The 25,193-nt window shown below is 39.6% G+C and overlaps 3 protein-coding genes across 13 annotated transcripts in view; 1 reads left to right on the top strand and 2 right to left on the bottom strand.

Annotated features, from left to right (window-relative positions):
- Positions 1-127: 127 nt before the first annotated feature.
- On the bottom strand, positions 128-12,280 carry LOC137139165 (transketolase-like). The gene is made up of 14 exons (XM_067526042.1): positions 11,996-12,280; positions 9,959-10,076; positions 9,157-9,270; positions 8,549-8,646; positions 5,766-5,957; positions 5,557-5,675; positions 4,368-4,564; positions 4,071-4,235; positions 3,545-3,701; positions 3,271-3,401; positions 3,015-3,098; positions 2,780-2,873; positions 2,535-2,657; positions 128-822 (listed from the first exon to the last, which is right to left on the bottom strand). Exons 1-14 carry the CDS (start codon positions 12,100-12,102, stop codon positions 635-637), a joined length of 1,887 nt encoding a protein of 628 aa, XP_067382143.1. The 5' UTR covers positions 12,103-12,280; the 3' UTR covers positions 128-634.
- A 1,988-nt stretch (positions 12,281-14,268) lies between these two features.
- On the bottom strand, positions 14,269-23,184 carry dcp1a (decapping mRNA 1A). 4 transcript variants are annotated; one of them, XR_010916417.1, is made up of 10 exons: positions 23,021-23,184; positions 22,622-22,662; positions 21,667-21,794; positions 19,289-19,355; positions 18,839-18,977; positions 18,384-18,479; positions 17,516-18,130; positions 17,183-17,407; positions 15,709-15,891; positions 14,269-14,755 (listed from the first exon to the last, which is right to left on the bottom strand). XR_010916417.1 is itself a non-coding variant. In XM_067528072.1 (9 exons), the coding sequence occupies exons 1-9, from the start codon at positions 23,150-23,152 to the stop codon at positions 15,811-15,813; spliced, it is 1,524 nt and encodes a 507-aa protein (XP_067384173.1). In that variant the 5' UTR covers positions 23,153-23,184; the 3' UTR covers positions 14,269-15,810. The 4 variants fall into 4 exon arrangements, 1 of the variants encoding a protein (XP_067384173.1); XR_010916416.1 differs by having other exon boundaries at positions 14,269-15,046; XR_010916415.1 differs by having other exon boundaries at positions 14,269-15,395.
- A 746-nt stretch (positions 23,185-23,930) lies between these two features.
- The window catches only part of cacna1db (calcium channel, voltage-dependent, L type, alpha 1D subunit, b), a 71,523-nt gene continuing 70,260 nt past the window's right edge, over positions 23,931-25,193 (top strand). For 5 of the 8 annotated variants that reach the window (XM_067526485.1, XM_067526487.1, XM_067526490.1 and 2 more), the window contains exon 1: positions 23,932-24,160. In XM_067526485.1, the coding sequence (XP_067382586.1) occupies positions 24,127-24,160 (34 nt within the window). In that variant the 5' untranslated portion in view covers positions 23,932-24,126. Of the gene's footprint in view, positions 24,161-24,201; positions 25,004-25,193 lie in introns of those variants that run through there. The other 3 variants (XM_067526482.1, XM_067526484.1, XM_067526483.1) reach the window with 2 other exon arrangements.

The raw sequence follows: 25,193 nt of genomic DNA on the forward strand, positions 1-25,193 counted from the left end.
CCACATCAACTCACAAGAAAGACCCCAGACACGTGTAGTGTGAAGAAACCATTCCTTTATTGGTGTGAAGCAGTCACGTCCATGTCAGAGTCAAAGGGTTAAAAACAGTTGGTGCTCAAACAGACCAAACCAGAGTTTCTCTGCAACTTTGCTGACCCAAGTTGGGTTGGATTTACAAACTGGGTGCAGGCGCTTAAAATGCTGCACTGAAGAAGTGAGAGGGGTTCCACGGAAATTATAAAAATGACTTCACTTTACTCCAAACCACGTTCACCACTTTTACTGAAACACTACAGCAGTACCAGGACTTTCTCTGGGAGGTAGGACAGGGAAAGAGGAAGGTGGTGTGTGTTTGTGAAGAGGAGGAGGTGTGATTACTTAACTCACAAACAACTGGGGCAAAAATCATGGGTGACTGTGTGAAACCACATTGATGACAGTTAAAAAGAAACCATATTATCTTTAAATTTTTCCAAATAAATGTTTTATATTTTATGAGGAGGAGAGCGTGAATGGGCCAGAAGTGCTTTCCCTCCCTGTGTGTTGGTTTATTTGTTTGTTTGTCGTCTCCATGGTGAAAAGTTCACCACAGACTTCCCAACATGATGCTGCTGCTGTCACTGCTGCACTGTTGTTACTTTGCGTTGGCGGAGCTGCTGAGCATCTTACGGACTGCCTGAGTAATGGCATCACGGTCGATGCCAAAGAGCCGGAGCAGCTCCTGGGGCTTACCGCTGCGTGGTACCAGGGACACGGCCAGGCGGTGGACGGTGAAGCCAGTCTCGTTCACTACTGCTGAACACACCGCCTCACCGAGTCCACCTGGGGAATCAGAATACAAAGCAGTCAGAGCTAAAAGGTTAGTTCACCTAAATCTCACTCACAAAACTTTTTCCCCCCAGAATTTCTTCTAATATTCAGATTTGTCTGTTCTCTTTAATTTTCACTCCTCTGTCACTGAATCTCTTACACATCTGTGGGCAACTGAGCTTTGCAGCAATGTGATGTGGACTGACAGGATTGACAACGCCCTTCCTTCACTCTCTCACACTCCTTTATGCCTCTCTTCTCCTTCCTTCTCACTCCTGTCACTGTCACTCAGATAATTCTGACTGAGTGGACATGAAAGCTGAAGAATTAGAAAATTACCTTATTAGACCTTCTTCGACCCTACCTTCTAAATTTTCCCAGCCCTATACTGATGGCAGCAAGTATGCACCAGAAGGGAAAGGAATAGAAATGCACCAATAGCAAATTATGTGCAAATTGTCAAGTTTGTTGTGTGTTAACTTTTTAAAATCATATTTTGATTATAGCTAAAAATATCAGCGTGTAGCAAAGTATTCTCTGTGTATTCATGTGTGTGGTGTTAATGGATGTTACAGACCTCATATTCAACACACACAGCAAAAATAATTTTTCTAAAATCTAAATTTTTTTCTAAAAAAAAAGAGAAAATGTATACTCCAGCCGGTGGATTCTAGTTGTAAGCCAGCAGCACTAACCACTCCCCCACCATGCTGCCCCCTGAAAATCTCATACTGTTTAATATCAAAGACTGATTATGCTGAAGGCTTTCAACACACTAAAGCTCCCAGAAGGTTTTGACAGCTTATATGTGGATCACACTCTTTGGGATGTTTTGTTGTATAGACCATTTTAGCATGAAAACATGCACACATATTACTTAAATTGACCTTCTTTACATTACTGTGCAATGAGCGCAGTTACCAAACGGCCAAATGAGACTAAGACTAGGAATTCACAACCCTTCAGTTTCTAATAATTTCACCCATGTCTGCCCTGTGACGCCCCACTGCTTAGATAACGGTTTCCATATCCTCTGCCAAGTGCCAGGACACATACTGTAGCCAAAACCAAAAATGTTCTCGAGCAGCTTTCCTTTATATCTACAGCTTGCATGTTCATGTATATGTTCCTATTCAGACTCCTGCAAAGGTAATAGCTGTAAATCTATATCTCTGTGTAATGCAGGGCCGCTGGGACATTGACGTGACAACAGTGCTATGTCTCTTTGGCTCTGTTATGGCAAACAGTAGTCATTTAAAATGGTGGAGACAGAAACTACACATATGACAAAAACAAACAAACACAACGGGGGGCAGGAGGAGGGAGTGAAGGCCAATTTTGGTCATGCTGATACTTTATGTAGGTCAGCGAGAGCCCAAAGGCCAGAGCTGAAATTAAGAAACCCTGACAGGCAGTCCCAGCATCTCCCTCGCCCTTTACATATTGCGTGTGTGTTTTTTTCTTTTTTTTGTTACATTTTTACTCCTCTATCTTCTCTTTACTCCCACAATGCTTTCCCTAAATCCCCAGTACAGTATACAGTATCAGTACATTTCAGTCTCTTCCTCCACTTGTCCCTACTCGCTCACTCAAACTATGTGCTGCAGCAGGGCATTTAATCTTTGCCACTTGAGGCATCTTTGTTTATGAGCAGCATAATTTTTAAAAATATTTAAATAGTTTCATATATAAAGCCTTTTCTGTGATGTTGTTGGAATGCTCACCTTCATAGTAGTGGTCCTCCACTGTGATGATGCGTCCTCTTGTTGCCCTGGCACAGTCACTTATGGTTTTGGAGTCCAGGGGCTTGATGGTGAATGGGTCGACCACACGGATGCTGATTCTCTCTGAGAGGAAGGTAGAGGGTGCAACTCAGCCGTATAAAAAAACTATACTAACTAAAAAACATAAATCACAAAATATTTGATGATGGGACTTAATTTTTTCTCTGTCTCTTGTTTTTTTGTACCTTTCTTCAGCTGTTCAGCTGCTGCCAGGGCCTCATGAAGGGTCACGCCTGCTGCAACCACAGTCACATGGTCGTCATTGGTTTTATACACAACCTGAGGAAGGCAGATATATTTGTGACATGTACACAGTCTATCAGATTATAAATGAGTTACAGGAGAAAGCTGTTTAAATAGAATAGATGTATTTAGTTTACACATGATGGCGGATAGAGGAGGGGAAACACTGGTGCAAACCTTAGCCTGTCCAACATGGAAGTCCTCATTGCAGTTGTAAACTATATTGTTCTCTGGGCGGCTCGTTCGGATGAAACACAAACCCTGGAACATACCAATAATTATCTACTGTCTCTACTTTTAACACAAACCATGGGCAATTAAAATGTTTAGTAAAATGCAGTAAAAAGTCCTATGCTAACTTCAAGATTAGAATATAATATTTTAATAGATAATATTTTGGTTTAGATTTTTTATGACAGGTGACTATTACCACCTTTGTGTTGGCAGCAAGCTCCACAGCCTTCTCAGTGGAGACACCATCGCTTGGGTAGAAGACTGTTGCAGTGGGAATGGCTCTGAACATGGCCAGATCCTCAAGACCCATCTGAGAGGGTCCGTCCTCACCTAAATAGACACATATACATAGCAACAAATAGTCAGGTGCATGACTATTAAGGGTGGTGTTGGTCCCAACCCCAACCCAGCTAAAACAGTCAAAGGTCACATCTCTCAGGCCATGACTGGTGGAGAAACAGATAGGCACTGACCGATAGAGACACCGCAGTGGGAGCCACAGAGATTGATGTTGCTCTCAGAGATGGCGGCCATGCGGAGCTGGTCATAAGCTCGGGTGAAGAACGTGGCAAAGGTGCTGGCAAACACCACGTTACGGTCCCTCACGGCACAACCTATGGCCACACTCACCTACAGGACAGAAGACACAGACCGAGATAAGGGACAAGAGTTGAAGGCAAAGAACAGTGACGATTATCAAGATTATCTAGATATAGCAATTAAACCTAACTTCACTAGCCTCCACCTGACTTTTCTTCCAGCTCCATTTATAGCTTTGTTTTTTTGTGAAATGTCGTGACAGCTGCTGATTAAACTGCCATGAAGTTTGCAACACACATTTAAGTTCCCACTAGGATGAGTTGTAATCGTGTTGGTGATCAAACTGTTATGTAGTTCCATCCTCAGGTCAAAAAGTCTGAAGACCTTACAGCTCTGCTCCAGAACCTTTCCTGTCCTCACTAACCTCTGGTAACTAGAGAGCTCACATCTCTTTCTTACCATGTTCTGTTCTGCAATGTAACACTCCACGTAGCGGTTTGGGTGTTCATTTTTAAAGAGCTCAGTGAAGGTGGAGTTCTTGGTATCTCCATCCAGAGCCACCACACGCTCGTTGTAGCGGCCCAGTTTGGCCAAAGCCATCCCATACGCCTTCCTAGTTGCAATCTGATTACATGGAGAAAAACAGGCAACCAATCAATTAACTGCATTTGGCTAAAGGTTTGTTTTATATAATTTTAAAAAGCCAGGTTTTTACTTTAGTCCAGTGTTAAACAGTTTGGTTTAATCTGATCTCACCTTGTCCCCAGGTTTGAAGCTGGGTGCGCTTGGCATGCGGATATTGCGGAGGCTGACAGGTGATGCGTCGTCAATGGGTGGGGCAGGATAGAGACGCTTGTTGCAGCTGATAACGCGGCCCTGCAGCTCTTTGATCACATTCTCGGCCATGTCTTTGGGCAGTGGTTTGCCATGCCAGCCCATCTTATCCTCGGCCGCTGAAAGGCACACACAAGCAGACTTTAATACTAAAATCACTAAATGATTATTATCATTCTGTTATAGACATGAATTCATATTACAAAAACATTATCAAACAAATACTAAGTACAATGATAAAAATTACTTTATAAACTTTGAACAGTGGCAGATGAGTTAATAAGACACTTGGTTCCTACTGGGGTCTTCAGAAGTGACCTGTATGCACTTGTAGTTAATGTTCAGGTGAATATTTGAATACCTATCTCTACATGTATGCATTGTATTCTTCTGCATCAGTACATAACAACAGGCTATTTTAAAGGTCAAAGGTCAGAATCAAGAGGCTGCAAGTTTAAAACAACCCTCATGACTCCTGTGTAAACACAGACTTACTTCGCTCTTACATACACACCTTCCTGTTACAACAACTGCCCTTTACCTTTGTGTGTCTCTCAAACACACACACACACACACACTCCTCTTTACTCTTATCACAGCACAAGTACAATGGGCTGCTGGTGCAAGTGTGTCCTACACATTCTGAGGGATTACTGAGCTTCAGCAGCTAAAGCACTAAACCGCTGTTGGGATTACAGTGAGTTGGGGCCCCTCTGCGCCGACGACGGGTTAAGAAAACTTGTGGCAGAGCTACTATCCCCTGTCACCCGTCAACATTTTACTTAGTCATCATTTAGAAAGAGGTTTTAGGAGCTAATTAGGAACAAATTCATGGTGTTGCATTATGAAACCTGGTGTAATTTATGATTTATTTGAAATGTATATAACAAATTTCAGAATTTGAAAACAGAAACACACCCACAAGAATGAATTGATCCATAGAGCACACCTTAACACATCCACTATAAGCTTTTAAGACCTATTATTATTAACCTATTTTTTTAATTGAACGGGTTACACAGAGTGTTACTCCCTAAAATCTGCATTTTACATGACTGCTCTGATATTTGACCCTACATACTGTGAACTGTAATGTGACAGATAATTGTACCTGGGATGCCCTTGCCCTTAATGGTCTTTGCGATGACGGCAAGTGGCTGATGGCGGGGCTGACTCAGCACCTTACACAGCTCATCCACACTGTGGCCATCCACAATGACAGCGTGCCATCTGGGAAAACATGGGACATAAACCTTTAAATGCCATCATGCAGGTATGTTTTATTTACACATACCGAGGCAGAAAGTGTTTTTAACTCACCCAAAGGCCTCACAGCGCCGCTGGTACTTCTCCACGTGGTGCTGCAGAGGAGCCGGCTCGCTCTGACCCAGGCGGTTGATGTCCAAGATGGCCACCAGATTGTCTAGCTGGTAGTAGGAGGCAAAGGCCATGGCCTCCCACACTGAGCCCTCGGAGAGCTCTCCATCACCAAGCAGGCAGAACACCCGATAGCTGCAACCAGAGAGCGAGAGATGACACGCTTTTAGCAAGTGTTGAATAAATAGTGGATGAACGAAAATTCATTTAGGTGTCCATCCCCTAAATTCCTGCTATATGCCTATAAGTGATAGCTGACCCTCATACCTACACACACAGTCACACACACTTTTCCTGCCTCTTGCCAGACTCAGATCGTTCTCACTATTTGCTCCCGTGGTGTAACAACTCCTGACAGGTTTCCAGTCAAACAGACACATTCTCATTAAAGCTGTAAGATTGGGCGAGACACGTTGCATTACACCACGCATTCCAACTTCGAGCACAAAGGGAAAGCACTACACCACACGACAGAAAGAAAAGAGGAAGAAGGGAAGAAAGAAATTCCACATTGGAGGAGCTATAGAGGGGGAGATTAAAAAAAAAAGTACAACAAAAGTATAGAGAAATCTAATCTGGACACACCAACAATAAAATACATATTCCAGAACCTGACTTTACTTCACAACTGCAATTCTTTGTTGGTTTTAGTCTTTTCATAGCCAGAACAGCAATAACTATTAACCTTTGGTAATAGTTATAAACTTCTCTTATGGGAATTCTTATTTGTATGTTGTTATAACTGTACTTTCAGACACAACGTACATTCAGTATAAAAGTGCATCAAAAGAAAAAAATATCTATTTTTTTTCTGTTATAATTGTTAATTATTAAAACTCCAGTCATTTAGTTCAATGAATTTTAAAATTATCTTAGCTTTTTTTACTTTTTAAATTCAAAGGTTTTAAAAACTGTGAGTGTCAGTGGTACAGTTTGCAGGTTGGGATCAACTGTAGCACATTGTGAGACACGCACACCCTTAAAAAGCAGTACCAGCTACAAGAGTAAAATAATCCCTCAGGAAATGTGTGTGTCCCTCTTTCATTCTGTCTTTACAAGGTGAGAATAAAAGATCGAGAGAAGCTGATGCCTCCTCTTGATACAGCCCACGCACACAAGTCCAGTGAAGAAGAAATATCTATTCAAAACACTCTTTGGCATAAGTGTTATTATCCCCTGGGTTTGGTGCAAACAATGAACAATGTTTTTGATTTAATATTCTCGTGTTTACATTTCAAAAGCTGCAGAGCACTGAACCAGTCACACAGGTATGAAGCAATGAAGTGTTATTTAGCCTTGCCACACGGCTAATCAGTGCATGTGATGGTTCAATCATCAATTACTGTTTTTATAATAGACCACACCCCCACAGATTAAACATTTTGTGAGAAAATAAAATGTTTGCAAAATAAAAAATTGCAGATCGTTTTAAATACTTGCAACTCTACTGTACACCAAAAGAAATTATTTACAGATTTTTTTATTCCTTACTTTATGCGTATATGTGCTTTTGTCTTTACATCCAGATTGGTATAGTTGCCATCCAGCAGTTTTTGATTTGCATCATATTATAAAACTAGTGCTGCAGCCCTCCGACTGTAGTGTTTTAGTGAATCAGCTTGACAACTCCTCTGAGCATCATGAGGGAAACACTCGTGTGTGCATGACACACGGTGACACACAATGTCTGCACTAAAATGTGTAGTAGATAGAATATAATGTACCATATATACACACAGATGCAACCGAAGCACAGCATTCTATTATGCCATTCTTTTGGGAGTGAAGGTGTGCGTAAAGGGTGAGGCTGAGACATGAGGGGGGAACTGTGCTCTTGCATGTGTGATTATTAGAGCAGAAATAATTGAGTGCACACAGAATGCAAAGGGAGAGAGAGATATCAAGAGCAACCAACTCAGAATGAAGGAGTAGTATCACTCCCGTCTGTTTGCAAAACCAAAATTGCTTTTGAGACCATCTCCTTATGTTCTGTTGACATCAAAATGGATAAAACTATGTTCCTAAAAGTCAGATTTCAGTTTTTGTATCGTACTAATCTTGTCTTAAAACAAAGGGGAAAAAATTGAGTGGAATGTGTTGTATCCTATTAAAGGCCACACAGCTCGATCTGTATACTGTCACACTAAAAGCCACGCGACTCTTTCTAGATCACATTAATACAAAGGTGACACATGGACTGATCTGGTAGAGAAATTCAGCTAAAATTCACCTGCACAGTAACTGAACTGTGCATTACAGGCCAGTTAATTACCTTTACCTATATTTGAAACAGTTTGGATTTTAAACATAGAAAAAAGTGCTGCAGAGCAAAACAATGTAATTGTAGACTGTTCAATTAAAATTCATTTTTCAACTTGATAACTTCCTTGATCTGATAACAGATTACTGAGCGGGTTACTGATTCATTGGTATCTAGAGGTAAAACTGATCGGAGATCAGCTATCGTGAGTCTCTGGGTGGCTGCATAAATGTCATCCCTGAGCAGACCTGTCAGACACAATTTTATCCAAATCCCCAGGCTGAAATGTCACATGTCAGCAGAGCTAACTGCAGCATACATTATGCCATGGTTAATTTCATTCTGTCTAACTAGTATGTGCAGATGCAAGCTGGGCTTATGTCTTATTTGTCTCTGCATGAACTTGTTTTCTTTTCAGGAATCACCTGTTTGCATGTTTGTCTGAGTGTGCTTTGGTGAGTATTACCTGGCCTTGTCAAAGTATTTTCCAGTGTAGGCCATTCCACAGGCAGCTCCCAGCCCCTGACCCAGAGATCCAGTGGCCACATCCACAAACTGCTGCTTCTGTCACCACCACAACACATGCACATTAGACAAACAAATACATTGGGTGAATTATTATAATATATGTATGTGAAAGAAACAGCAGCCACAGTCGGGACAGCAGCTACAGTCTCAGTCTAAGAGTGTCCGTTGAGTGTGGACCAACTATCATTTTGGTCACTATGTCTATGCTTACACACAGTGTCCATTATTCAAGAGTGTTCATGTCTTTGTATGTAAAGAATGTGGAGCAAATATACAAATAAGTACTAATGAAGCCATTCACAAAGGTTTTGGTTTGGAAGAGGCAAATCATTTGTGCAGAAACATATTATTATGCGCTATTATTATGCAGCTCCTTTGCTAAACACAGAGAGCCAGGGGCAAAATGATGTCTAAAAGGAGCAAAATGTCTAAAATCCACACAGAAAATGGTAGGTGAAGTGTTTTTGTATTACTGAGATTAATACATGTTAGCATAGTGAAATACATCAACTTTCAGACCCAGAACTGGTCTGAATGTCAGCTCACTGGCACAGGGTGTCCTTCCAGGATGGAGTCCACCTTACGAAGGTTGAGGAGCTCGCTTTCCTTCAGGTAGCCCGTCTCTGCCCAAACAGCGTATAGCACAGGAGCCGCATGGCCCTGAGGAGGCAGAAGTGAAAGGTCAAAAGTAAATACTTTAAACCAGTAAACTGAAGTTCTGTCTGTGTCGTTACAACAAATATTACAAACACTGGATACCTGACCTGCTGGTGTTAAAGCTAAAACTAATTTTAGGGAGCAACACAGTGCTGTTTTTAAATGACCAATTAGTATTATCCTTAGGAGACATTTCAGATAATTGAATAACGTATAGGTGAACCCAGCTGAGCATGACTTTGAGTAAAGTAGTCACTGACAACTTACAAAAAACATATTATTATTACCACAGTTAAACATAGATAAGAAATGTAAGATGATGATCCCAGCTGAGATCAGTATGAACCAGAAGCAGGAAACACAAGCATAAACCCAGCTGATCAGAAAAATCTCACTTTAACGCACTTTTTGATTTTAGTCTGTGGCCCACAGAAATTTTCAGTTGAGTCTGAAACACATTTCAAAGCTCGTTTATCAGCAAACCCAGGGCAGCAGGAAATCCATCAACACCTGGAATTCTATTTTGTTTTTGGCACAGGGAGCCTTATCAAAATGAGTTTTTCAGATATTGGTGATGCAATAAAAAATATTCATGTCCACTCATGCACAGGTGCATATTTGTTACCCTATGAAGAGTAAATCAGTGGTATAAGATGTTTTTATAACACGCCTATGTGTGTGTGTTTGATACCTTGGAGAGGATGAAGCGGTCATTATTGGGGTTACGAGGGTCTTCAGGGCGGTACCTCATGGCATGAAAGAACAGCACAGACATGATCTCTGCCGCGCTGCAACATGATGTGGGATGGCTGCAACAAAATGGTGGCAAGACACACAACAATGAAACTAAAACCTCTCGAAGGCATGAAACTTCTGTCACATACTATTAACCCAGTTCAACGTGAGCGCAGCGCTCTAATTCATGTCGAGAACACATGGCACTAAGATTTTAATATGATCAGCAATGATGATCAATATTTTTCACTCATCCTCTTTGTGTGCACAACACAGGTTTCTCCAGATCAAAAATCTATTTAGAGATCTTTTCACTAACACAAAACACCTTTGCAACAGATGTAGAACTGTCCTGCTAATTTCACACACGGTCCTCAGTTGTTTACAGCATTTCTAATATCTCTGTCCAATGGTCAGATAGCAGATCGCAGCAAACCTAACATTTGTTGGTTAGCTTTGACATCAACCATCTGATCCTGTAGGGTTTTGCTTTAAGTACTTTATTCTTTAAATGGAAGCATGTTCTAGCAGTAACAGTTCCAGATGTGTGTGTATGCATGTATATCTAAATGTAACAGATTGCTAAATTTAAATCTATAAGCAGGCTCATAGAGAGAGAATAGGCAGAGGGGAAGGAGAAAATGAGAGAAGGCAGCGAGTGGAGTTTGACTGAATGTTAGCCCTGATCTAGATGGTTAATTCGTGCCAGACCAACTGCAGTCAGTTATGTAAGAGAGACAACATGCTTGTCATCCCGACTTTATCAGAGTTAGGCAGGCTGCAAGGAAATGTACAGTATCTGTCTCTCAAACACACACACACACTTTAATTTGTGTAAATGCATTTGGAGGATCTCACATTTTCATACATGCTCACATTTGTTTGTGCACACAGAGCAAAGAGATGAGTGCAGTCCTAAACTGTCAATGCCCTGAAAATTCAACTAAAAATTAATTAGAATCATGTTTTATTCTTTGCCATTTTGTGTTTCAAACCACATGCCAGTGATACCTCACTCACAGACTTCCTCCATTTACATCTTTTTCCTTACTGTCCTGGAACGGAAAACATGATGAAATAATAAAAACGAGTGCAAAAACCAGTAGAACACGATGAATAAGCATGAACTAATGTGGGATGAAGAATGGTCTATGTGAAGGCTTGATGTCACAATTACTGAAAACGTGAACATGAAGAGTGATAAAATAACAGAATTAAAAATCCCAACAGAACATGTTCAATATTTCAACAACCTTATATCCGTGTTCTCGCGTGTAACCTCACTGATAAAAACAAAAAATAACACCACACACCTTTGTAATTCGCGTCCTTGGTATTACTTTAGTAAGATGTTTTAATATATATATTTCTAGAGCTTACACTTTTAAGTTTCTGTAATCCTATGATATTTCCTTTTTTTTAATCTTTTATTTTCTAGCACGCTATAAAAACCTCACAGCTCATTTGACACGCGGATATATCAATTTAATTCCACTACTTGACGCTGGTGTGATGGATTGTACCGGAGCAGAAATTAGTCTCTGGCATCTCCACACACAGCACGTTGCCCCGGAGTCCGCACCACTGGCTGCACGGGATCACTCACCGACCCTGTCTCTGATCCGCCTTTGTTATATAACTGATCACTGAGTGCGCAATCCAAGCAGAGCAGGACACTGGTGCACCTGCAGCATTTTGGAACCGTTTCGCCAAATTAGAAATAATTTAGTTAAGGTTTCGTTATTTGAAGGGGTTGAGCACACATGGATGTTAGTGAAATTTATTAAATTGCTCTCTGAAAAACAACGGGCACGTAAACTGAAACCTAGTAGCAAAATTAGGAAGCAAATAATTTTTTTGGAGACGTCCTGCGTAAATTGCGCACTGTGCTGTTGGCACATAATCATTTCACTCATTACGCATCTTGTTAGTTCCCATGTTTTGTTGGTCTATGATTCTCCAACGCTATTTCTTCCCTTATTCCTCCTCTTACCCACTTCCCGCTGCCGTTGTCGCCTTGATGGAGTTGATCCGGAGCCGAGTGGCGATGTTCCTGAGCGCCTGCACAGTCTGTTGGTCTGGTTTATGGTAGTCCTCCATCTGCTTGCAACGGAAAACAGCACACACACGCACACACAAGCTGGTTAAATTAAGCTAAGAGTTAAAAGTCTCCGCTTTGCTGTCCCGAGGATAACAGCGATGAGTGTGTAGAGGACACTGACAAGAGTTAAAAAGAGACGCTGCTGTTGACCCAGAGAGAGAGAGGAGGAGGGAGGGGGCGGTTATTGCAGGCAAAGCCTATGAATGTGTCTCATCTGGGGCTAAAATGAGCCTACAGTTACTCCAAACTGTCACGCATGGGCTGCACGCACAGAAAGCCAGACACACTCTGGTCCGGGCAGTTTAGTTTTTAATAAGGAGCTCCTTCCATCTGCACGCAGCTTCATGGATGCCTTAGCGTCATATCAGTGGGACCTTTACTGTAGCTTGCACCATAAAGCAGTGTGGATGTGAAACTTGAAATATGTGCACCAACATGACAAGCAAAGAAGAAATCTCTACTTTTAATGCACATGATGCTTCAACAAAACAAAGTGTGACGGGCTGGATAAGACGCTAAATATTTATGCTGGGTGCAGCGTATAGACATATGCCCTGTGGTACTATCCCATTATCCAGAGCAGGAAGGAAGGGTGACCTAATGGGAAAGCTCACAGAAGACAGTAATCTTTTTACTGAGGGTGACCGAACGGGCTGCCACACGCACACACCTGTACATAACATTCAGGTAATGACAGTGCCAGTGATACTCCATGCAAAAGGTTTTTTCTTAGCCTTTTAGAAGAAACAAAAAAAATACCACAAACACACAGAACACTAACCTTTACTCTTTTGGTCTTGAGGAATCCAAAGGCAGGGACAACTCTTTTTGCTACTGAGACATTTTGTCAACTAGGGACCTGATGTGGGAGACTGGAAGAGGCAGGGACAAAAACCATTCTACTCTACAAACTAGTTCAGGAATATCTCACTACTTTGTTCACTTAAAAGGATGACTTCACATATAATTATTATATTGTGGGTAGTACATGTAAATGAATGTCATTAAACATCTCTCTGACTTCCCTATATTAAAACACAGGGTGAAAAAATGCCTCCAGATGACATCACTTGGAGCAATCTTCAGTTCAGCTGATTTCATCTCAGTGCTCATACCCTAGGGATTTGTGATCAAGGTCAACCTGCTTCTACAGAGCTCCTTCAGATGACATCTAAACTAATGACGAACTTATCTGGGTGATGTCATCTGGAGGTAGTTTTTAGCTACAAGCAGAGACATTTTAATATAGGAAAGTCAGACGTTTAAAAGAATTATATTATAAAAGAAATCACCCTTTAAATGACTAACTGCCAGAACATGTTTTTTGATGAAATACACCTTCTAAGCTAGAAACCAACTGATTACAATTCATTGCTGGCAGTGTACAGTACAGCCGTGCATGGTGGGCTACAACAGGTTAACTGTCAACAGCTGGTGGTCAAACAGAAACTGCATCTGTTCTGAATTTGCAAAAATGTATCCATCCTCTAATACATGAGCATCGAGAGAAAACCCGTTTTAAAACCCAAACACCCAATAAAGCTTTAGCTGACTTAAGGCACAGCAGAAAACAAACAGGCAACTCTATTTTCAGATGTTTAATATCAAAAAATAGTTATAATAAACCAAATGACACAACAATCTTAGAAACTTAATGTAATGTTATACTTTGGCCAAAAAGATAAGTTATACCTTAGCTTAAAATAATGAAACACTCTTAAATATATGACTGGGATTAAAAAAAATTACTTTTCAATCTTCATGTGTGCATTTATTTAACCAACACATGCAAAAAGTGTTGGCACAAAAAAATCATCTTAAGTGAAAAATTGTAACATGTCAACAAAGATTACAAGTGATCTGATTTACTCCCTGGCTGCAGACAAAATTATTTTACATCATTAATTTAAATTTGCCAAATAAAAAGGAACAACACTGAACTGAGATGTGTGGATCTGAACTTAAAACATACTGAATACAGATGAAAAATGAGACAAACCTACTGCATGAAAACATTAAATACATTCACAGTAGAATCAACAAAAAGTCACGATGTCATAATCAAGGTGTGGGATTTGTGTAGAAATTCTTCAATTATTAAGGTTTTTTGCATTTACACAAAACACCCTTACTCTCTGCACTTCATGTTGTTTACAAAATATAAAGTAAATAAAAAAAAAACAAACCATTGATTTAATAACACTGTTGCAATGAGCCAACAACTGATCTCAAAAACGGTACTTTCATAAAACACTAAATAAAACTTTCATGGTATAACATTGACATTTTGTGAAAGCAAAACCCTATTGAGTAAATAATTGTATATTTGAAAGCTCAGTTAAGTTTTCTTTCTTCGTTAACATCTGTAGCCTCTCATGTCATACACGATGTGGAAACAGACATGCATCGTTCCTGCAACCGCTGTGGTCTGCAGGATTTACTTTCTGTGCTGCAGTACAATTACACTGCAAAAAAACCTCCTGTCAACTATTTTTGACTTAAACTGCATCTATGGCTTGGAAAACTTGAGAAATAGGAACAGAGTATCATCCGAAAAAGAAAAAAAAAAAATGCTGGTATCCCTAAAGACATGACAGTGGTATATTGCATGTTCCCTTCAAACACTTAATGAAGGCAGTTGATGTAGGTGATCTGAACAGACAAGTAAAAAAAACAATGATGTGAAGGAGAAAAGAAATGGGGAGAAATTCAATGTTAAGAATTCAGTTTTAGCATTCGTCTCTCTCTTTATGAAAATGTCACAGCCTGTAATGGAACATTAAAAAAAGCAGCTGTGAAGAGTTGAGTCCCAGTTTGCGCTCTTCAATGCAAGTGCTTCTCCAAACCACTATGGAAAGTTCTTCATCTTTCTTGGACTAGGACTGAGAAACTTCCTCATTAAACACAAAATGTCACAAAAGTGGTAAGAGCTGATGAGTGTCTCTGTGGGGTAACCAAAAAAATATACAGACTTCAGTGTTACTTCAAGGGAGAAGGTTAAATAAGTGAAAAAAGGAAATATGAAGTGCCTTTGTAATGCCACACAGTGGACAGTTTGTCAGCAAGACCTTAAACTGTTTAATAAAACTCAAGTACCCAGTCCTCAGTCTTAAGTAGTTGCAGTTTAAGCATATTTTAAGTGTCCTGTGTTCTCGCACTGTGAGACCTTCATATACATGAAGTGAGTGAGAAAAGCAGCATCTGTGATTCAAGCTGCAAATTTAACAACAACAACAAAAAAAAGTCAGAAGTAAAATGTTTTGAGGTCACAGAAGCTCCATCGTGGTCCCATCTGCCAGAAGAATTAAAACATGAGCTGAACTTTACCAGTACATTGCGGACAATTTAATTACGTTTCTGAAGTACGAAAAAAAAAAAATTAAAACTCAAGGCCACACTTAAGTTTTATCCTATTCCCCCCCCCCGAGAGCAGTTCTGGTTTGACAGATCCATGTTAACGTGAGGAAAGCATCCGTGTTTAACTCAGTTCTCACAAAACAAGTTCTGAGACAGAAGCAGAGGATTAAATAATGTGATATATGTTATAATAACCGCAAGAACACAGCCTAAGCTTAGAGAGTTGTGGTGTAAAGTGTATCAAAGACCTGTTAGCTGTACTTCTTTAACTCCTATTGACTTCAATGCATTTCACTGGTCAAAGTGGAGCTGTAGAGCTGGAAATAACAGTGGCCATAGTGGAAGTAGCATTACAGCTTCATGTTGCTGAAGTCCTTGGACAGAGTCTGGAGGTATGCATCGTGAATGGTGTCGAGGAAATCTGGATTGTTCTAAACAAGAGAAGATCAAACTATACATTAGAAAAACAGTGTGTAACACAACAGAACATTTTTGTTAGAATTCAACCGTTTCACTGGAAACCCAGGAATGTTTACATTTCTGTTTATACATGGTTACTGCAAGTTATAAATACTTATATCATAACATTAGTTTGGTAGAAAGTAATTGATGAAAACTGTTGATAGTAACATCGATAAACTACTTGAAAAAAAACTTGAAAGCAGAAGTTAAACCATCCTAAATTACTGCTGTGGCACTTCACCTTTGAACTGGGACCCCATAATACTGTAATAAGTGGTAGAAGAAACTAGACACATAGTTTACTTATTTACACTATTTTAGTGTATACATTTTAATAAGCCATTTCCACTTTAAAATACTTCTAGACCTAATCCACCTGCTTTCAAAAAGGGAATTACTTTGATACATGCGTTGCTCATCACAAGCTTGTACATGAAAACATGAGATCAGAAAATAGAATTCATTACTTATCTATTAAATTTGACAGTACACAATATGTAAACACATTGCCAAACATTTGGTATTGAACGTCTTAATATTTTATTTAAAAGAAGTATTGTACTTCTTTCAGTACTTTATTGATTTGGTCCTAATATTTCTATAAATTTACTCCAGTAGGATTTTGAATCAAGAACTTTAACTTATAACTACATTAAGACTATGATATTTCTTTTACTCAAGTAAAGGTTTAAGTAAAGATTTAAATATTTCTTGCCACACAAATGTATGAAGAATTTTCCTTTACATACAGAAATCTGTTTAGGACCGTTTAGTCCCACCCAAGTTATCAAAACACTGCTGTAAATTTAGGTATAAACTTGTCATTTCACATGTAACAGCAGCGACCGTCAAAACACGGGAGAGGTCAGTATGTACAGGAGGGACAGTATAATATAAAAAGTACGCTGAAGGAAGCAGCCCTTTGTTTAGCAAAGCACCATAGCAGTCACCTATGAGAAATTACAGTAACATGTCCGTTCACTTGTTTGAAATCCTGTTCTATAAAACAATTCGTAATATTGCATGCTGTACTATCCATCCATAGGCTCACACACATAATCCAAACCCCATGCTGGGGCTCTCGCAGAATAGAGTGCAGGTAATTTCTGGTTCTTCGCGCTTAAACATTCGTGTTCTCACATATACAACCTCAAGCTAAAGTCCAGAGAAGATCAGGATTCCAGAATATGTGCAAAAGAGGCTTTAGACTTTTATCAGCAGACACCAACAGTATTCTTATGTTTCATGCCCTTTGTGTACCTTAATGAGGTTTATTAGAGTCTCCTGTAGGTGTTTTTTGCTGCAGACAGTTGATGAAGGCTCTGCAGCTCCTAATGAAGTGGACGATGGCTCAGAGGGGGCGGGAAGGACCACTGATGCTGCAGTCGGCGTTGTCTTATTGGTAGACTGCTGAAATGCGCTGGGGGAGAGAAGCACAGAAATCTCTGATCCTGGAATAGCAAGACCTGAACTCATGGAGACAGCCTGAGAAACAAAGAGGTGTAGAATAGCAGTTTAGATGTTAAAATATACACAAGATGGGGCCTACATCAGCAAACAGATGCACAAAAAAGCTAACACACACACACTTACAGAAATTTGTTTGATTAGGTTTGGTGGCGGAGAGAAAACATCCTCTTTGTTGTGCTGGAGAAGAGGTTTCCCCATCGGTTCTTGGAAGCTGTGGGGAGGGACCAGTGTGCTTGGCAGGAAGTTGGGTGCAAGAATGGGTTTGTGGATGTCTGAATTCACAGATGGTACTGCTGGTTTGAGCGTGCTGAGTATTTCCTGTCCCAAATAAGCTACAGAAGCAGCTGGTGGTGTTGCAGGACCAGGAGGAGCAACACGAGGCTCTGAGCTACCAGGAGGTACCATGAGCGGGGATACTGAGCACCGAGACTGCGGGTCAGATCTAGGGACTCCTGACTGTAAAACAGGGCTGGGATGTAGCACATAAGGAGATGGAAGGTGGCCTGGCGCTTGATGAGTCTGGTTGGACCCAGAGTCTTGGACTGCAAGGAGAGGAGGGAGGTGAGGTTTTTGTTGGGATGGAGTGTTATAAGACTGATTCTGGATGTAGACAGTGGAGAGGTCATTGGAAGCAGTGGTGGTGCTCTGTGCAGGCATGGCAGGTAGAGAGGGGTCCTTAGGGAGGGAAGAACCAAAGAGCTCCTCAACAGTGATCTGCTTCACCATCGTATGAGAGCTCTGGTGGGTAAAAAGAACAAATCTGTGAACTGGGTGGAAGTTAAGCACAAAGAAAACAGTGGCAAAACACTAAAGTAATCCACAAAATATAATACAAAGATATAATCATCAACTCATGATAACTAACTTCATTCATCAAGTGAAAAAAGCAAAAATTTCTTGGTTCACGTTTCTTAAGCTATCAGGATTTGCTGCTTTTGTCATCTTTATAACTTTAAACAGAATAAGAAATCTGTTCATGTAATATTTGTACCTTTTCAGGGTGTGGAGTGCTGTAGGCATGGTCTGTAGTGTTGATAGCTGTTTTTACGTTTGGCTCTGAGGACACATTCGTTTCGCTTGCCTGAGCCTGCATGTCACACAAAGAAAGAAAAATCTAATTGTATTTTTACTTTAGATATTTTTACTTTAATTATACAGAAAAGTAAAAATTCCAAGAACAGAGTAAAGGAGTTGGTATAATTCAGATTTCACATCCCTTCACAACACCTTAATAGAGTCCAGATTTAGTACCACTGTAATCCATACAATGCATGGGTGTGACTCATATGGTCTTTCTATGAAAGTTTCAGTCTGGTTGTAAGAAGAATTTCAAAATTTACTCCATGGGTTATGGGTGAATGTTTGAGTGTGAGGGAGCCACAAGTGCCACATTTTTACTCATGAGATGTACAGTCTGAATGAATGTTCATAGGTTTGCCATCTCACTCTCTGGTATTCTTCTTTTGCTTTGCTGAGTAGTTCCAGGATGTCTATAGGCCGTGGTTCTGCGACCCCATTGGTCCTCCTGGGCTCTGCCCTTTCTGGTGACCCTCTCTGGGCGTGGTCTGCTTCTTGTTTCACAATCCTGGGGGAGAGAGGTAGCTTGAAAAAAAATTACCTTACCTAAACTGCCATCAGGTTTATTATTGTGTATTTGAAATAGAATGAATAAGGCAAGCATGCTGATATGCATTGGTGAGTATTTTTTATCTACTAACCCGTATTTATTAAAAGGCCTATTATTTTTTTATGCCACACTCATGATTGAAGGAGTCTATACTCCATAATCAATGATCTATTCAAATGCAGCACAGCTGTGTCCAAGGCAGCGTAAAAGACATTATGGTGAAGTACTGTCCTGTCTCATCTGAATACATATACTGTCGGGCTACTTACTTGACCATTAGTTGAGCAATGCGTTGACAGTCCTTCTTGTCATAGAACCAAATACTATAGATTCCCACTGCAAGAAAAACACAAATACTTGGTATTACAACACATATATACTGACCGAACAAAAAAAGAATGTTACATAAAACAAACAAAAACAAAAAACCCTAAACGTCACACCAATAACCAAATATCTATTAGGTTTTTGGTATACATGTTTTGAATAAAGGGTAGAGTATGTAACTTATCTGGATTTTTTTAGAAATATGCTGCAAATGTATCTTAGCTAAAATGCTAAAATGCAAAAAACCTTTCATGCAAAAATACCTACATAACTAATGCTGTTGGATTTTAATTCAAATCTAACTAAAATAAATGTCTATAAATGTGTCCGTCATCCATTTGTTTATTTATTAACCTTTAAGACCTTTATTAACCTTTTTGTAAACATATTACAACTTATCTTCAATAATTGAAAGCAGACACTTTATGGAATTATATAGTAATCCAGCCACTGTTTGCTCAAATAATTACATACAAACAGACTGGACTGCATCTCTTTGTATTTCTCTCACACACAGAGAAGCTCAGTCTCAGTCACCATCTAAACCACAAACACAAAAAGCTAAATGACCACTTGTTACATAATAAAATGTAAGAAAATACAAAAGCTGTAACCAATATTTGCTGAAACAACTGCTTGCTAGTATTAGAGTGCATGTGTGTAATTTGTCTGTGATGAAATACAAGTGTATTTTAAGTCCATTGAGAGGCTTTGCCAACCTAGCAACCTGGGTGTTTATGTCTCTGCAGCATCTACTGTGACCAGAGGGAATATGGAGCAGAGTAAACAGGTGTGTGTGTCTCTTGGACACAGGTTTCTAACTTTGACAAGTACTCAAAGAGGCTCCAACCAAGAGACAAGTAACAACTAATATCAACATCTTACTGAAGAATCCATCCTTATATTGGTTTCTTTTCTCTTCAATCAAACTTCTACGTCACTCCTGCTAAGCTAATTTTTTAATGGTTTACAGTAGAGGAAGCACTTTTAGAACCACTTTGAAGATATTTTTCTCTTTCCCTCTCTCAACATCAGACATCTGGAATCTATAATACAACGATTTCACTTTGGCAGGAGCTTGAGAAAAACCCAACAAAAACAAAACAGAACTATTATTGTCTGAAACAAATCAAAGGAAATCACCAGTCTTCCTGAAAGGACTGCCAGGGGTGAGAGGAGTTTCCAACTTTACCTGAGGAATTACTGTCAACCAGTGTTTCCACGTTTATCTGTCTACAACTCAACCCACTCTGAGCAATTAAAATGCTAACAACAAGACGTGGACTCAAGTGAATTTGGTGGAGAAGCTGTTGTGGCCTAAATACTGAAAGGAATTGCATTATGTCTTCCATACCAGCCAGGCTGATCGGCAAACCGAGTCCAAAGGGGGAGCAGTCTACTTTGACTCTGACTTTGGCCATGTTATTTTTTCTGATAAGCAAACAAATGGGAAAACAATCCAACTCCTTATTCATTGCCTTGATGAAACTCCTGTTTAGACTTCTAATAGATTACCTCAGTGGCAGTGCTGTCAGTTACTTTTTGAAGATCTGAGGAGTTTCACCTTTCCTTTATGTTCATCTACCTATGCATTTAATTATTTCCAAAAGGCTACAGGACTACGGCATGCACACCTCACCGGATTAAAAACTGAAGCCAAATGCATAGCTTACTTAAAAATATACATTAGTTTACATTAGTTAGATTCATCAGTCTAACCAGTAGGCATTTTAGGTTGTTGCTCCAATGCAGACTGACATCAACTGTAGACAAACCAAGCTGAACCTGTTAATGTCTGATAGGCCTGAGTGAGGTCATGAGTGGAAAAGTTTCCTCAGATGCTTTACTGTTCAATGTGACTCCAAGACACCAAAATGACTTTAAGCACAAGGGAAAAGAGGTGTTCCAGAGAACACTGGGAAGGTGTCTGTCTGGAATTTTATCAGGTACCATTTTTATTTTTCCCCACTTGATGTTTGTGAGAGAGAGTTTACAACTGTCTAGTAGCTGTCTTGTGTTTGACAGCAGCTTAGCAGAATTAAGAGAAACACAATTTCCTCCTTTACACAGATTCTGACATGTTGTTCTGTTTCACAAGCTTTATGGTTCAGATATAATTTGATTAGTCCTGAGTTGTATTGGATCACGGCTCACCTGCTTGTTAGAATTCCCAAGAAAGAGTGAAATATTCATAATCGTAAACCACAAACATTGAATACTCATTTGTTAAATACACTCAATTTCAGTCCACTGTTAAATAAATTTTTAATGGTTGTATGCCATCTGCTGTTTAAGCACTGTCATTCTACAAAAGACTCACAGTTGCCATTTCTGTAGAGCAGGAAGGGATCCTGCAGCTGGAACTCAAGGTCTTTGTTGATCGGCTCCACCAAGTTCTCTGTGCTCAGTCGATTCATGATTGTGAAGCCATGGTGAGGGGAGGCAGACCTTACAACAAAGAAAACAAAGTACAATATCTGTAAATGTATACTTCACAGAACAAAAAAAATAAGCTAGTGCACTGTATACAAATCTAATTATTTTGGGCCTCTGGTTGTTTAGATGCTTCTTCATTACTTAATACTATTAGTAAGGCATCTGATTAGTCCTATATTTATTGCAACGAATGACAGCAATATCAAACTACATCCACAGTCATAAAGAAATATCTTAAGAGACAAGAGGAACAAAGAAATTCACAAAAGCCCTAATATCAGTCAGTTTTAATTTGGGATTAAATGAAGGCCAAGTCAGCCAAGATCCACATATCTGATGTTCTCTACTTTCCTGCAAAGTAAATTAAAGTAAATTGTGACCTCAAATATCAATTTTTCAGGCTGTTTCAGTTTAATAAGATGAACTTGAAAAGCAGTTACGACTTCTAAAAAAGAAAGCATTCCCACTTTACACCATTTCCCCCCAACTGCCTAAAACGTCTACTTTGTACTTATGGAAAATAAACAACTTTAATTAAAAGATCACCATCATTTTAACCACTTTCCTCTTTTTACATTTTTCTTCCGCGTGTCTGATCTATGGACAAAAACAGCCGCAGAATGCACAACGCTTTGATACTACTAAACACAGAAATAAGATATTGTAGAAAATATGTCTTTAAACAACCGCGGTTAATGTTTGTTTACAAAAGTGAGGCCTACACACGTGTGCAGAATACGTCAAATGACAGCGCAAAGAAACGTAATGCTAAACAAGTAATCAACAGCACCTGTCAAACAGCCTTTTTTAAAGAAGCAATCAACACTTTACATGCCTACCTCGCATAAACAAACAGGGTTCCCTCGATTTCTGTCTTCTCCTGAAATGAAAAGTGACATTATGTGTCAAAAACAACAGCCATTAATCCATAAAGTGCTGAATAATAGCAACTAGCAATGAACGATAGCTGGCTAACTTATGTTAACTAACTTATGTTAGTGTCGTGCATAACAAAGTCATTGTACTTATTATAACAAACTAATTAAAGCAGAATCATATGGTATATAAACAGTTGGCCGGTGACCATATACGAAAAGTTATAGTGTGATAACTGCTAACACATTTCTCGGTGTTTTGGGGTTTTTTAATGGAGAAGCTAGCATTAGCATGTTAAGGAGAGCTTAGCATACTGTTAATAGCTAACGCTTTTCACGAAACAACTGTTTTGACAAACTTACCCATTCGTTTGCCTTGGAGTTAAAGTTGTAGAGAGCTACCTGTCCTGTAACATCGAGCAACCGGTTTATATATGGGTCTTGTCTCTGCAGAGCTGCTAAGCTCATTATATGTCCAGCATTTGCGGTCTCCATCTTTTACGTGAATACTTGCTTCCGCACGGACCAATTTCTGCGGACACTTATAAGTTCCGCTATTACCGGAAATTACGCTACTCCAGAACGTTTGGAAAAATGACATTTTGTCCTTTAAAGAGAAATCTGAAATTAAATATTTTATCCCCAATTCGTTAATATGCCACTCGAATAAGGGGACATAAATTACAGTCTTTATAGTCTTTCTAAAAATATTTTTCTTTTTCGATAGTATGCATGAACAGATTATAATTTAACAAAAGACTGAAAAGACCAAATTATCAGTGGATACATTATGCACTATTTGAATAACACATACTTTAACCATAATGAATTAAACAAAATATAAATACACTGTTTCTGTGGAGGAATAATGAAACAGTATTTTAATGTCACATAAATACCACAGAGGTGCGCTGCAATACTTGTTTCTGGGGTCAATGTGACATCTGGTCTCTAAGGAACATCTGAGCATTACAGACCACAAGTAAAGAGCTGTTAAAATGTTACATAGGTTTCACTTACAGTGAACACGTTGTTTGCAGATTACGTGAGTTGAAAAGATTTCTGTATGTCAGGTTTCAATGATAAACTGGTTATGCAGCCTATGACAAATGACAACATACAACTGGTGACAAAATGTATAACATTTAAATATCAGTGTGTCATGGAAATGCACTGTTACATATTTATTGCATTTATTTGACTACAACATTTAAAACCATCACGGGCCTATAAACTGTTCTTTGGCACAGCTGTCTACTTCACCTGCCTCTGCTGAGAGAACATTGGAGCAGGGATTATAATGGGAGGATTACGCGCCACCGTAAAACAGTTGTCCTCCATACAGGCACAGGTAATCCAATCACTGTAACCTTCCAGCACAGCTCCGACATCTCATTTCCACACGAATCGCCGAGGAGTGAGGGCAGAAAACGGCGAAATGACGCCCCAGAGAAAATCCAGGTGACAGAATGCCGTTCATTATAAGAGGAAGACCCCTGAGGGGTAAGTCCAAGGACAGGGAATACAGAAAGTCTTTATGGGCTTAGAGGGATTGGATGAGAGCATGGCGTTTATCCTCCAGAAATGTCCCCAGCAAGAGAAAGTTCAGAGGCTATAAGATGTGTTGAACTTGTTTTCCACTGATCTCAATGATTATTTTCTATTTGAGGTTTTTATACATAATATGGTATTGAAATGAGTCATAAATAGATTAGGCAGGTTTTTACGAGGATTCAATTCATTGTTGGCCTAAATGTACAGTGTGGCCTAACGTCGTTTTTAGTTGTTTTAAACATAATCTGTGGTGCATACTCTCAGAGCTTTTGGAGATAAGGCTTTTATTTGTGAACTTTTTGTGTTTGATCTTAGGCCTACAAACCAACTGAAACCGCACTGAAACAATTGGTTTTCTGTTTGGTTTCATTCCATTCAACAATTGTGGCAGTTGTACCAAAAATGATTTTCATTTAATTCACTCTTTAGAAGTTTTCTAATGGGCAGCAACAGGTGCATTTACAGTCTGTACATACTGGTTTGCTCCAGGTTGCATCAGTTCATCCCTAGCCACAGTGAAAAATAATTGACAGCAGTGCGTTTGACTGCTGCTGTCAGCGCGTCCTCTTGGATCCGCCGTGGATCTGCAGGCAGGCACCCGGATGTGGCGAAAATGTTTGGCGCTCCTCTCATGGTTTGCGCTCGGAAAACGTTTTATATTTCAGGTAAAAGGATCGGTTCCGGCTCTCGCGTCGATACCTTTGGATGGTTTTTTTCAGCCATGAGTTGGATTTGATGCGGATCTTTTCGATGTGGATTCGAGGATGCAAGAAGCAGATGAACAGTCTGAAGGTAAAACCGTGCGTGGAGCGCAGGAGGAGAGTTGGAGCGCGGCGAGAGGGGGCGAGAGCGCTCATTTGGTTTATTGTCTGTGTATCTGTTAGTTATGGGATTATATGATCCCAAGTGCATCTGTGATTTGTTTCCGAGTTATTTAATAAAAAAAAAAATTGAGTATTACAATTTGTTGTAACCATTTTCA

The sequence above is a fragment of the Channa argus genome, chromosome 13 (genome assembly GCF_033026475.1).
Source record: "Channa argus isolate prfri chromosome 13, Channa argus male v1.0, whole genome shotgun sequence".
Taxonomy (NCBI): domain Eukaryota; kingdom Metazoa; phylum Chordata; class Actinopteri; order Anabantiformes; family Channidae; genus Channa; species Channa argus.